Source organism: Podarcis bocagei (assembly GCF_964188305.1).
Source record: "Podarcis bocagei genome assembly, chromosome: 4".
In the NCBI taxonomy this organism is placed as follows: domain Eukaryota; kingdom Metazoa; phylum Chordata; class Lepidosauria; order Squamata; family Lacertidae; genus Podarcis; species Podarcis bocagei.
In genome coordinates this window covers 92,624,571-92,638,490 of record NC_138128.1, presented here as the reverse complement: position 1 = coordinate 92,638,490, position 13,920 = coordinate 92,624,571, and the positions used below count along the sequence as shown (strand labels likewise).

The 13,920-nt window shown below is 43.7% G+C and overlaps 1 protein-coding gene across 1 annotated transcript in view; it reads right to left on the bottom strand.

Moving 5' to 3' along the window:
- Positions 1-4,838: 4,838 nt before the first annotated feature.
- ERCC6 (ERCC excision repair 6, chromatin remodeling factor) overlaps positions 4,839-13,920 on the bottom strand; it is a 53,936-nt gene continuing 44,854 nt past the window's right edge. The window contains exons 16-21 of the mRNA XM_081191531.1: positions 13,558-13,652; positions 11,500-11,645; positions 10,738-11,415; positions 8,737-8,905; positions 7,602-7,680; positions 4,839-6,542 (exon numbers count right to left, since the gene is read on the bottom strand). Of these exons, the coding sequence (XP_081047657.1) occupies positions 6,108-6,542; positions 7,602-7,680; positions 8,737-8,905; positions 10,738-11,415; positions 11,500-11,645; positions 13,558-13,652 (1,602 nt within the window). The 3' untranslated portion in view covers positions 4,839-6,107. The remainder of the gene's footprint in view (positions 6,543-7,601; positions 7,681-8,736; positions 8,906-10,737; positions 11,416-11,499; positions 11,646-13,557; positions 13,653-13,920) is intronic.

Sequence of the window (13,920 nt, the reverse complement as noted above, 5' to 3'; positions counted from 1 at the left end):
TCTTTTACAGCTGTAATCCCTTGCCTTCTTTAACCACAACATTTTTAGCACTCATTAATTTTACAATATTTCTTAAGATAGATTTTAAATTTCTTCAAATCTTCTTCTGCCGTCTCTTTCCCCTGGTCTCGGATTCTGCCCGTCATTTCAGCCAGTCCCATATAGTCTATCACCTTCATCTGCCATTCTTCCAGCGTTGGTAGATCCTGTGTCTTCCAATACTTTGTGATGAGTAATCTCCAACAGATCTTGGGACATGTCCATACACCAACTCGATTTTGTACATTCTCTTTGGGAAATAAGCATAACCTCCAAGAGGGTTTGGGGAATGTGTTTAAATCGAGTGCATTTTGCATATTCTCCAAGCAATATGTACATTATACAGTCATTATGCATTGTCTCCAGGAAACATGTTTTTTTTTTTTCAATTTCTTGTTCAGAAATGTGCAATTTGTACTCCCCAGGCTACCTCTTCTGGCCCACTGCTTAATCTTACATCCTCTCCCACTGATCAGCCAAGCAGCAAGTTTATTTGGGCTTCCAAATAAAGAGAAACCTTTTATGCAGCCCCCTTTTCACCCTCTCAGCTGTTGAACAACATAGTGGGGGCAGGTTGCAGGGAGAGGGACACTTTCAACAGCTTAGGAAAAAGCTCAATAGCACCATGTATTGACCAAACTGCGGGAGGCAGTGGAAGACGGGAGTGCCTGGTATGCTCTGGTCCATGGGGTCACGAAGAGTCGGAGACGACTAAACGACTAAACAACAACAATTTGGCTTCAGAGAAATACTATATAGTGTTTATTTCTAGGAAATCTGGCTACTGCTTTAGAAGTAATGTCCATCTCAGTTTGGATCTGGGACTTCCAGCTTATTGGCCACAAGACAAGCGTTTACATATTTATAGGAATAAACTTGTTCTAACTAGCTTATGATCAGTGATGGAGGTAGAGTGCCCCAGGTCTCTCAGTGTTTTGCAGGAAGGATTAAATGCATATGAGGAAACTTAGGTTGCAGTTCAAGGGCTTTGCTGCCTTAGCAGAACAAATCTGCTTATTAAAAAAAAAACCTGGACTTTTTGCTGTTAGGAAAGTGATAGAGAAACGCATTGAAAATAGTGGAACGAGCAAATGATTAACAGGAAGAGGTATGAACGCTGGGAGTGCTGGCTGACAACCCACATGGAACCAGGTAGTTTTCTTATAACCTTGCTAGATAATCAGTTTATTGCACAATGAATACACAGTCATTACTAATCTGGGTGGGATCCAGCTGTCATCCACGAAGGTGGAACTTCTGTTGCAAGGAGGATATTGCATTTTCCCTGCACTGAAGGCTGCAATCAATTGTTACTGGAAACACGTAATTCTTTCCCCAACTCAAAAAGCTTAGCGATGGAGAAGTAGATGCTTAATTCAGATTTGGGAAAGGGAGCCTCACTCTGAAATTCAGCCAGCTGGTCACTCGTCCCACAGCTCTGAGCCTTGGTCCCCTGCGTTCGGCTAGTCCGTGATGTCAACAGCATCAAAGAGAATTCACGGTATTATGAGGACAGCTTTGGTAATGTTGCAGTGAAAGGAAACGAGGCTGCCATCAGGAGTAGCAACGGAACTGAAGATTCACCATGCTATTCAATGGAACCTGTGCTAGAGAAGAAACTAAAAAAATTACGTTTCTTCTCCCGTTAGATGTTTAGGGGTATGCATACCCCTGCACACACACCCCCCCCCCGAGAAAAAAGCATTGCACACTACTAAGGATCTGCATTGGAGACTTGTTAGGGAAAGAGAGATGCATTTATACTATGCATTAATTTTATTGTCATTGTTTTCTGGTCTTATTATTGCTATAATTTTCTATATTATTGTAAGCCTTCTTATAACACAGGTTGTTTTGTTTTAAAAAAAGGCATGATATGTGTAGAGTACAGGGTCAGATTTAAGGTGCTGGTTTTGACCTTTAAAGCCCTTCACGGCCTAGGACCCTCCTACCTACGGGACCGCCTCTCCCGGTATGCCCCACGGAGAGCCTCAAGGTCCATAAATAGCAACACTTAGTGGTCCCGGGCCCTAAGGAAGTTAGATTAGCTTCAAACAGAGCCAGGGCCTTTTCAATACTGGCTTCCTCCTGGTGGAATGCTCTGCCTCATGAGACCAGGGCCCTGCAGGATCTGATTTCTTTCCGCAGGGCCTGCAAGACAGAGTTGTTCTGCCTGGCCTTTGGCTTGGAGCCAATTTGATTCCCTCCCCCTCTTTCTTTCTTTTTTCTTTCTCCTCCTGTGATGAGGCTGTCATTTTAATATTTTAATGTTTCAGTATTTTAATTTTGTATTTTAATCTTGTTTTTAAGTTGTATTAATTCAACTTGTTTTTATTCTTGCTTGTTAGCCGCCCTGAGCCCGGCCTATTATTATTATTATTATTATTATTATTATTATTATTATTATTATTATTATTATTATTATTATTATTATTATTATATAAATCTATTCAAGAAAGAAAGAAAGAAAGAAAGAAAAAATAAGGTTTAAGTGTGCTCACTGAATGATGAGCTACTTGCCTGGTGAGAAGACCGCTGACATCACAAGAGGTCTAGGTACAGTGGTGCCCTGCAAGACGAATGCCTCGCAAGACGGAAAACCCGCTAGATGAAAGGGTTTTCCGTTTCTGAGCTGCTTCGCAAGACGATTTTCCTTATGGGCTTGCTTTGCAAGATGAAAACGTCTTGCGAGTATTCCGATTTTTTTTCGCTTCCCCCCTTTTTCTAAGCCGCTAATCCGCTAAGCCTTTAATAGCCGCTAAGCCTTTAATAGCCGCTAAACCGCTAATAGCGCTAATCCGCTAATCCGCTAATAGGGTTGCTTCGCAAGACAAAAAAACCGCTAGACGAAGAGACTCGCGGAACAGATTAATTTCGTCTTGCGAGGCACCACTGTAGATCCAAGAGTGCTAGAATCAGTGGCCTCTCTATATAACAGTGGGCAAATGAAGTGAAGGAGTATTGGAAGCCCAGTTCGGGTTGCTATGTAGGTTGCTGAAATGAAAGGTATCCAAGTGTTTTTGGAAATCCTTCCCCCCCCCCCCCATGTATAGGGCTGCTTTAACAAGAAAATCTGCAATCATGGTGTTTGGAGGAAGGGCTTTGGTATGATAACTATGGGGGAACATTTTGGAACAAAGTGAAACACATGGATTCCTCTTAAATCATAATGGAACCAGATGTCTTATACTTGAAATCCCAAAGGCTGTAGAGCACCTTTTAATTTGGCAGGGAGAAGAAGGTGACTGGTGAGGAGGGGACCTGGTTTAGGGTGATTCAGCCCTTTAGATTCCGTTCTAATCTAACCTGACCCCCAAGTGCTTAAAGTAGGAAATCCAGAAATAAAGCACTCTCAACTGATGGTTCTTCTTCAAGACTTCCTGCAATGGAGAAAACACATCACCCTCAAGGGCTAGGCAATTGTTTCCACTGTTGAACTGCTCTTAATCATCAATATTTATCTGAAGATTCAACTGATACCTGCCCTCCTATAACTTAAACCATTCGATCTAGTTCTCTCCTTGGGTGCAGTTGAGAACAAATCTTTGCCCTCTTCTGTGCAACAGCCTTCAGGTATTTGAAGAACGCTCTCGTCTTCCACCTATGAAGTCATTGGTGAAATTTGGGTAATATACATAGGCGCCGACTCCATGGGGCTTGAGGGGGCTCGAGCCCCCTCAAAAAAATTTTTTGGGGGGCTCAGCCCCCCCAATAATCTCGGGCGGGCGCCCTTCCAGCAGAGCGCCGCCGCCGTCCCCCGCCTCCTCCCCACCTGCTCCTTCGCCAGCCAGCCAGCCGTGCGCCCTAATCGGAGAGCCCCGGCCGGAAATCCCGCGAGAACAGGGGAATCCCGACTGGCCACACCTCCCAGCCAGCCAATCGGCTGGCTGGGGGGGCGTGGCTTGCCCTATTTAGGGCCGGAGCCACTTTATTTGCATATTCATGAGCTTATTTATTATTCATGAGCTTTCCCGGGCCCCCCCAATATTTTTTCTAAGTCCGCGTCCCTGGTAATATAGTTGGTGACTGTGTAACGTTACTGTTGCTGTTGATTTTATCCATGCATGTGGATAACTGTCCTTAAAATGGAAATACTGAAGGGCAGTGTATGATTTTTTTAAAAAAATTACATTGCTGTGAAGAAAAAGTAGGGTGGGAGCAGGAGATAAGCTCATTAAGTCTTTAACTGAACCTTGCATAAAGCTCAGAGACAGACACTATCAGATGTATATTTGACCAAAATGGATAGATAACCATCAAATTCAAGGTGATCTTTTAGAAGAAGAAGAAGAGTTTGGATTTGATATCCCGCCTTTCACTCCCTTTAACGAGTCTCAAAGCGGCTAACATTCTCCTTTCCCTTCCTCCCCCACAACAAACACTCTGTGAGGTGAGTGGGGCTGAGAGACTTCAAAGAAGTGTGACTGGCCCAAGGTCACCCAGCAGCTGCATGTGGAGAAGCGTAGACGCGAACCCGGTTCCCCAGATTACGAGACTACCGCTCTTAACCACTACACCACACTGGCTGAATGACGAAAAGGACAGTGACTTATAGATTTATTTGTTGTAGGTGCAACTTATTTTATCACAAGTTGTAACTAAAGAGCTACATGATTGTAGAAGTGCTTATTGTTACCAACTGCTTCAGTGTTAGTGGAGAATATGGTAGATCTTGATATTTTTGGCACACAAAATATTTTTGATATTTTGTTTTTCTGCATACAAAAGCCAGTGTTGACATATCTCAATCAACGGAGTACCGCTAAGCACAAAAATCCCAACAAAATGAATTGTCCATGTTCTTGTCTCTGGATCTTCCGTGGTTTATTTCTCTTATTGCCAGAATTCCGCAACTGAGAGAGTAATAACATCAGACCGACCACACGCATTGCCACCAACACCAGGAATCATGTCCATTCAAAGGAATTGATGAAGACTGTCAGTTACTAAGGTTGCCTTATTGCAGGGCAAACAATAAATCACTAAACTTTAAAAAAATCTTTTTCTGGCGTACTGTGCTTCAGGTTGCACTTATTATCAACTGCCCATAACTCTTGGAGTAACAAATGCCCAAGTTCCCAATAGAACCATACCCCAAAAAAGAAAAAGGTGGTGTTGGATGAGGCACCTGTACAAGCTTGTCTCAATCATATTAATTTAGTAACCAAAGAGAGAATCATGACTTTTCTCTAGCCAAGCCTATGGCTTCCAGTCACTGCAGCAAGATAGGCAGTCGAATGAATAATAAGAAGAAGAAGAGTTTGGATTTGATATCCCGCCTTTCACTCCCTTTAAGGAGTCTCAAAGCGGCTAACATTCTCCTTTCCCTTCCTCCCCCACAACAAACACTCTGTGAGGTGAGTGGGGCTGAGAGACTTCAGAGAAGTGTGACTGCCCAAGGTCACCCAGCAGTTGCATGTGGAGGAGCGGAGACGCGAACCCGGTTCCCCAGATTACGAGACTACCGCTCTTACCCACTACACCACACTGAATAACACCAAGAAACCCCTAACCGAGTGTGTGAGAACTTCTGATATAGAGGGAGACCTGCCCCTCCATCATTGCTAACACCCAAATAGGATCCTGAGTCCCAGATCTAGACCAGTTAAAATCCGGCAGTAGAAGAAGTTACCATATACAGATCACTTCCAAAGAGTATACAGTGCATATATATCTCAGGATCAAATGCAATTATTCTTAACATTGTTCATCACTGTGATTACGCACCTGGTACCCATCTAAGGTGTCATCACGTGCAATACACATTCGGACCAACAGCTTGTGCTTTCTGATTTTTATGGCGTAGGTTATCAGAAAGCGGAACGGAAACAGAGTTATAAATCAAGTATTTTGAGTCCCAGTCATGTTCTTTTGCAAAAAAAAAACCACTGGGCTGCTAGTGATGCAATTCGAGGTAGACGGCACTTCGTGTGTGAAACAGTATATAAAGGTATTTAAAGCAGAGCACCAGGCACCAACCAGCTCACTACGTAGGATGAGCACAGCATCACTTTAAAAGCTGACTGCAAAAAGCGTCGGATGGACAGCACACACCCAGCAATAATATGTCAGGTAAACTCTGGTTTTAAGTTCCAGAGTCCTTCCCCGCTTGGCCTCCTATAAAAAGTGCAGAGGTTTCTCAAGAGCTCTCGAAAGACCGAGGACTGTTCCACAGTCAGTTTTGATTCAAACTCCTGCAGTATTTCCTGAGTGCTGGCTTGACCAGGCACCCGGGCCTGGAAAGCCAAGAAGTTCCGGACGTCCATCAGTAACTCCTGATGTTCTGTAGCTACAGAGGGTGCGGCTGCTCCCTGCGGGAGAGTCTCCTCCGTTTGACTGTCAGTTGTCTGGGGTACAGTCAGATGGTTTCTTTCCCTCATTTTAGCTAGCAGAGATGATGAGTCCATGGCATTTGAAGAAGACTCTCCTGCTTCCACCCTTCCATCAAAGTGAGCGGGAGAAATATTTTTGCTTTTATTCTCTTCTCTCCTTTTCTCTAGATCCTGCAAACAGAAATGGGAAAATACTGAAGGAAGCTCTCATATACACAGAACCTCGTCCCCTTGTGAAAAACAGCAGTTTATAGCGAGAAGAACAACAAAAATCTTCTGTAGATGGCGAACTGCCAAGGAAGTGTGAGCCCAGAAGTTTACAGGTTCATCTTTCCTTGGTCACAAAATCTCTGTGACTTTATTAGCTTAGTGATCAAGTAGCGGAAAGGCCAGTGTCACACCAGCCCTGTTTTACACTATCAATTCAAGTCATATTGGACCTATCAAAAATCTAGACAAAATATATATTTAGGAAAGCATTTTCAAAACGGCAAAGGAGGTGATGATAATTTGCTAATGCAATGGGAACCGGTTGAAATTATAGACACACAAGATGCTTCTGTGAGAAGGTTTTGGGTAGCTTTTCATTTGTACAAGTTTGAACACTTATGGTGCCTTCTGTCTGCACAATGGCTAATCTGGATCCAGCCAATTGTGATTTGAAAACACACAATTTTAATTTCCTTATTATTTCCATATATACACAGAAATTGTGTGTGTGTGCGTACACACATGTACACATCATTATATTGCTGTATAATGAATGTAATTTATAATAATTATTTGTAGCATATTTTATCATCTCTCTGGAAGATCAAATTACATATTCTGTGCTTCACTGGAAAGCTATGTTTTTTTTTAAACTGAACAGTAACAGATGTGTTTTGTTAGCGCAAGTGTTAGCACTGAACACCGACAAATATATCAAACGACATCACATTAAAGTGGCAATCACTTTGCAAAGGGTGATATTTGTCTACATTTTGATAGCTTCAATGGATTATATAATACAGGCATAGCTTCTTTTGCACTTAGTTTGACATAAAACTGCATTTTTACTTGTCTCAATCTCAGCCCCAGCTGCACAACTGCAAGGAAGGAATAATGCTCCTTTTTTAAGTTTAACTCAGCTAGATTGACCAGTCAACATGCAAATGATGATCTCTGCTGGGAGCTTTCAAGCTGTGGAATGATGTTGTAGGCTTGTCATATGAAGTGCTTATGAAATACCTTGCATTTCTTTCCTGGAGATGGGGAGGAGATGGACTCTGTCACCAAGGTTGGGTTCCTCTTCTGACCAAATCTGCTTCTGAAACATACCAAAGAATTGCACACAATTTCTTTGCAAATGTATACCTGTGATAAGATAGATAACTGCAAGGGAATGCAGAGACCTTTTTCCACCTGTGAATAACTTTCTGGGGACCGCATGCTCATGGTGGGTGAAGCCAGAGGCAAAAGTGAATACAGCTGGAAGATGTGACTTTTACTTTGTACAGTAGGTTACATTCCAGCCATGTGAAGGCCAGAGGTTTCCACAAACCTATAGCCATCTTTCCACACACACACACACCCGACAATCAAGAGGCATTATCCTAGTTCAAGGACACATTTCAGCCAGACAAAGTGCTCAGTATACCTGAAGGAGCGTCTCCACCCCCATCGCTAAACCTGGACACTCAGGTCCTCCTCCCGAGGGTCTTCTGCTGTTCCCCTCATTGCAAGAAGTGAAGCTACAAGGAACCAGGCAGAGGGCCTTCTCGGCAGTGGCAGCCTCCCTGTGATACGCCCTCCCTCCAGATAAAGAACTATTCAACTTTTAGAAGACATCTGAAGGCAGCCCTGTTTCGGGAAGTTTTTAATGTTTGATTTTATGTTTTAATATATGCTGTAAGCTGCCAGGAGTGGCTGGGGCAACCTAGACAGATTGGTGGGGTATTATTATTAGGTAAAGGTAAAGGGACCGCTGACCATTAGGTCCAGTCGTGGCCGACTCTGGGGTTGCAGCGCTCATCTCGCTTCATTGGCCTAGGGAGCCGGCGTACAGCTTCTGGGTCATGTGGCCAGCATGACTAAGCCGCTTCTGGCGAACCAGAGCAGCGCACGGAAACGCCGTTTACCTTCCCGCCAGAGCGGTACCTATTTATCTACTTGCACTTTGACATGCTTTCGAACTGCTAGGTTGGCAGGAGCTGGGACCGAGCAACGGGAGCTCACCCCGTCGCAGGGATTCGAACCGCCGACCTTCTGATCGGCAAGCCCTAGGCTCTGTGGTTTAACCCACAGCGCTACCCACATCCCATGTACTTCAAATATACAAACGAGTAAAAGTCAATGAATCTGAAAGTGGCGCCATAGACATTACTTTGTTCTTGCTGGAAAACCAGCAGAAGCGGCTCCTTGGTATCGCTGCCGAGAGATCTTCAGCACTCTGAGTGCATCCTGAGCAACACGATTGGCTTCTGCTTCCACCAGCACGTAATCCGGACTGGAGGCTTCCATAATGGCATCGTGCTTCATTACACTGTGTATTCCTGGGAGAAAGGAGGAACATGGCTTGCTTTAAAAAATAGAAAGCACATTTTGCAAGACCAATGGAGGGGCTTAGGCATAGGTGGTGCCAGGGGGGCAGGGAGCAAGCCCCCCAAACAAGGGAAAATATTTATAATGAATTGAAAAAAAATGTTGAAATATACATTTATAAAGAAACCAGAGGCCTTTCTTCTTGGAATAACAGGTTTGGAATTGCCCAAGAAAGATGTTAAATTATTTTTGTATGCTACAACTGCTGCTCGTATTTTGTTAGCTAAAAAGTGGAAAACCAAAGAATTACCAACAATGGAAGAATGGCAGATGAAGATGATGGATTTTTTGGAGCTAGCCGACCTGACCGGAAGAGTCCGCGACCAGAAGGAGTATCAGGAAGAGTGGAATAAATTTAATGATTATCTAGTTAAATTTCTTAAGTTAAATTAACTGAAAATAGCTTGCAGATACTTAATTGGCTTAGGATTTTATTTATGTTAAGTGATGAATTAATATGTTTAATTGCATAAGGTGAAGATTTAAAGATGTAAATGTTTAAGTTAAATTTCATAAGAATTGGGATTTGGAAAACCGTTAAAAGGACATGCAATGAAATTCAATCAAGGGGAAGCGAGGAAGTCACCTAACAAAGTCAATAAGTGTAATTTTCAATAAGGCTATGATTTATGTTTGTCTTGTGTGTTTTTTGTTTATAATATTGTGAAAACTAATAATTTTTTTGGGGGGGGGGACAAACAAACAAGGAGCTCGTGCCCCACCATTTGCCCCCCATTTCTGAACCTCTGTCGTTAACATATGCTGCAATTTCTCTCTTTAGCCCACTTAGAAATATACTTTGCCCCTTCTGTGCGCTCCCAGGAATTTCTTTCTGGTGCAGCCACAGGACTAAGCTTACAGTAATCCTTGAGACATTTTTCAATCTAAAACAACAGCTCTAAGTGCTAAAGATTAGCACTCTACAATACCACGATTAACAAAACAGAAGAGATAAGTACAACAACTAAACAACTTTGCTGAAGATTTCCCGTATCTCTTTTACGGGAAGAAAAACTTTTGCTCAATGACCCTAGCCTAGCATGGAAGGTCCCTGAAACTCCCCAAATATTACCAAATGATTTCTACCTAGACTACTATTTGTCATGGGGTGATAAATATGTAAGGGTGGATAGATGAAATAACATCCTAGTAATTACCACGCCAGCCTTGATCCAAAGCATCTAATTAACAGATAATTAATATCTGAGAGGTAGTGTTGATTGGCTGTAGTGGAATTTGTTTTTGTGTGTGTGTGTGTTTGGATCAGGTTAGCCAGATTGATTTGTATGCTGTTGGCGGGTTCTTGTTGTCTTGTTGGGCTGTGTATGTGATAAAGGGTAACCATACTAGGGTGAAGGCGCCTTCTTCTATTTGTCCCCGTGTCAGCTTCAGTTTGTTGGTTAGTTTTTCTAATAAGGCTGTTTCCCATACTATTTGATACCATTGGTCTATGCTTACTCCTGACAGATCTCTCCAGTGTCTGGCTATGATGCTTCTGGATGCTGAAAGTAGGTGGGTTATGAGTTCTTTGTGTTGTGAGTGGGCATTATTGTCTTGGAAGATGTTTAGTAGGGCCAGTTCTGGGGTGACTTCTAATCTCAGTGGGTTCTTAAAGTATCCTGGGCCCACGTTGTTCAGGGCTTTGTCTATTAATACAAGAACCTCAAACCTCGCTGGTAACATCTGGCAGTGCAGATGTTTTAGCAGAGGTGGCACACGCTGCCATCCGCAATGGGCCTTCTGGGCCTGGGACAGGCTAAATTCTGCACAAGGAGAGAGTTACCTGATTTTTTGAAAAGCTTCTCCAAAACATAATCCTCAACTTTCTTGGGATGCTTTTCTTCCTCGCTGTCCTCCTTTCGGTACTTTCTCTGCTTCACAAGGTGAGGAATCCGCTGACCCTCAAATCTGGCATCCCGAGAATGTTTCCGCTTCCGTGGCCTGTGCTTGTGATGTTTCGTTTTTGAGGTGTGCTTGCTGCAATTATTCTCCGGTTCCTCATTCCCATCCTGCGCCTGGCAATGGCTATTTTTCTCATGTACGAGATCACGCCGACTTTCAACAAATACGCTTGTATCACCAGCTGGAAAGGAATCCAAACATCCCATGTTCTCGGGCGCTTCCTTCTTCTCCAACTGCGCTCCCTCATCACCTGATCCTAAAGGTTTCTCTTCCACTCCGCACAATGGATCTGTAGGAGCAGCTGCCGCCATCCGAGCATCGCTTTTGGGAGGACTGCAAATCCGAGGAGACTCTTCTGTGCTGTGCTTGACTGTTTCATCTGGTTCTGCTGCTGTGGTAGGTGAACTTACACACTGTCTTTCGGAGAAGGAATCTGGCAGCCTGGTGCTTGTGGGTGATGTACGCCCTGCAAGGCGGTGCCGTCGCTTAGAAGCGCCAGCTAAGTTCACAGCTTTACGCTTTAACTGCCATTTGGGTGTTGGAACATCAGAGCCAGTGCCTGAAATGAATTACACAGAAAATCACTGGCTGTTGCTATCCCATGTTTTGTTGTGCAGATGCTACAATTCCTCATCAGACATACCTGCAAATATAGCGCTGGTTTCGGTCCCTTGTGCCCCATCTGGGCTGCTCAACGTAAAGAGTTCATAGAGGTCATTTGATTTGAAGAAGCGCCTCTGCTTTGGATCCTTCAACACTCTATTTGTTAGAAACTGTTTGAAGATTTGTCTGGAAAACCCCCACAGAATTTCGTGTTAAGATATGCATAGCTTTCTGTTCAAAGCACTAAACAATGCGAATTTTACCCCAGGGAAAAATTACACAGTGCAGCATGCTTCACATGGATGCTCCGAGTTGCTTTGGTAACTTTTAAGCAATTTACAAACTGCTAACCATATGAGTTTACTGCACTTAATCTCATGACACACCAAAGATATATTCCACCAGACACTGTTTATCCACAGCAGAAAATACAAACAAAAAGGAAAACCCCATAAAAGAGGAGGAAGGGGGAAAGAAAGCTAAATCCAGTAAGAAGTTTGGCAGAGGGTCCAACAAGCTATAATAAAAGTTGCTTCAGTTCCTGAAGAGAAGAGTTTGGATTTGATATCCTGCTTTATCACTACCCAAAGGAGTCTCAAAGCAGCTAACATCCTCCTTTCCCTTCCTCCCCTACAACAAACACTCTGTGAGGTGAGTGGGACTGAGAGACTTCAGAGAAGTGTGACTAGCCCAAGGTCACCAAGCAGCTGCATGTGGAGGAGCGGGGAAGCGAACCTGGTTCCCCAGATTACGAATCTACTGCTCTTAACCACTACACCACACTGGCTCTCTGAAGGCAAGAGAGATGGTAATATTAAAAGAAAAACTCGAGGGGAGTGAGGATATGGAACTGAGGGGAGCTATGCTCGTCATTAAGCCTATCAATGATAACTTTTAACACTAAATTCACACTAGTCACCCACATAGTACCTGCTTCAGGGGCTTCCTGATACAGAGCCAACATTTTTCTGGTACATTTGCATCCCAGCATCTCATAATAAAAGAACCAAGCAATCTCCAGCCTAGAGAGGGCAAGTGTGATGATCTTAAAAGCTTAGAGACTGGTTAGAATAAAAACAACTTCTTCGGGACTTGAACCTTAGTCTCCTGTGTCAAACCTACAAGCTGTGGCTGTGCACTGGCCTGGCTTAGATGTCACAGCCAAACCATGGTTAGGACACCAGGAATATGCTGCAGAACGTATTGCTTTTCTTTTCTTTACACCACGTCAGTGAGGCCAAGAGAGGGGTCCTGTCGTCTGGGCAGTCCAGGACCTGCATACTGCTAACACAGCAGTTTGACTTCACCCCCGGAGGTGCACTCCACTGACAGAGGGATGCCAACAACAGCAATAAGGCTCCTCCTCAGCTTCTAGATAGATTCATGATAATTCTATTTACTGTGACATCTAAATCAGACAAACTATGCTTGTTACTGAGCATAATTCGCAGATATTACGGTTTGAGATAGGTCCCTAATTCTGGCTTGGAAGTGATCTATGCTCCATACAAACTTACAGCAGATTCTCAGTTACTGCCAGTCTTTAAACTGTTGATCCGTTCTGGGATAGGGTGGGGTGGTTTAGAAGGAAGGAATGAAATGACACCTTTTCTCTTTCCCATGTCTCCAAAGACCTTCCTTTGTGTGCGATGTCCTTTGTGTTCAGCCTCTAAACTGAACATTTTGTAGCTATGTAGTAGCTGCATTCACCAAGATATACACAAGCAGCATGAACTTCCAAGTAGCCCCTGTCCTGCCACTAAGCTCCTTGCTTAGCACAAATGGTGACACACAAGCCAGGACATACCCCTTTCCCCCAGCCCTACCCCCATCCACGGCTGGAATTTCTCCTTGCACATGTTGTCGTGTTGCACATGTTGTCGGCATGGGCTGAAAAAGAACATGATGCAGCAAAACGGCTGAAGCTAAGTAGGTTTGAGCCTGGTTAGTGCCTGGATGGGAGGCTGCCTGAGAACCCGCCGTACACTGCTTTAAGTTTCACAGCAGGGGAAAACACCCGGCAAAATACAAATAAATGCTGTTCCTCAGAGCTGCACCTGGTGAAACACTCACAAGTCAATGTGAGTGTGCCACTCACCTGTGGTAAATCTTTTCTTCGATAGTACCAGCAGTAAGAAGTCTGTACACGGTTACTTCTCTCATCTGGCCTATTCTCCAAGCACGTTCGCGAGCCTAGAATACAAAGAAGCGTTTTGCAAACGGCATTTTCAGACACAACATTCCGGGAGCCAGACCAAATTAAAAACGTTAACTAATGTGCTTAAAAGAAGCCACATTGCCGTCTTTAGAAAAAGAAGCAGGCATGTGGCCCCAAATCCATATCAATACTGTAGAGGAAGGTGTGTTCATCCTTCTCACTTTGCTGCCTTCCTACCCAAAACTGCTATTTACCTTCTCAAGAGCATGTAACAGAGCCAATTTTTGGCATGAAAATAGTTCA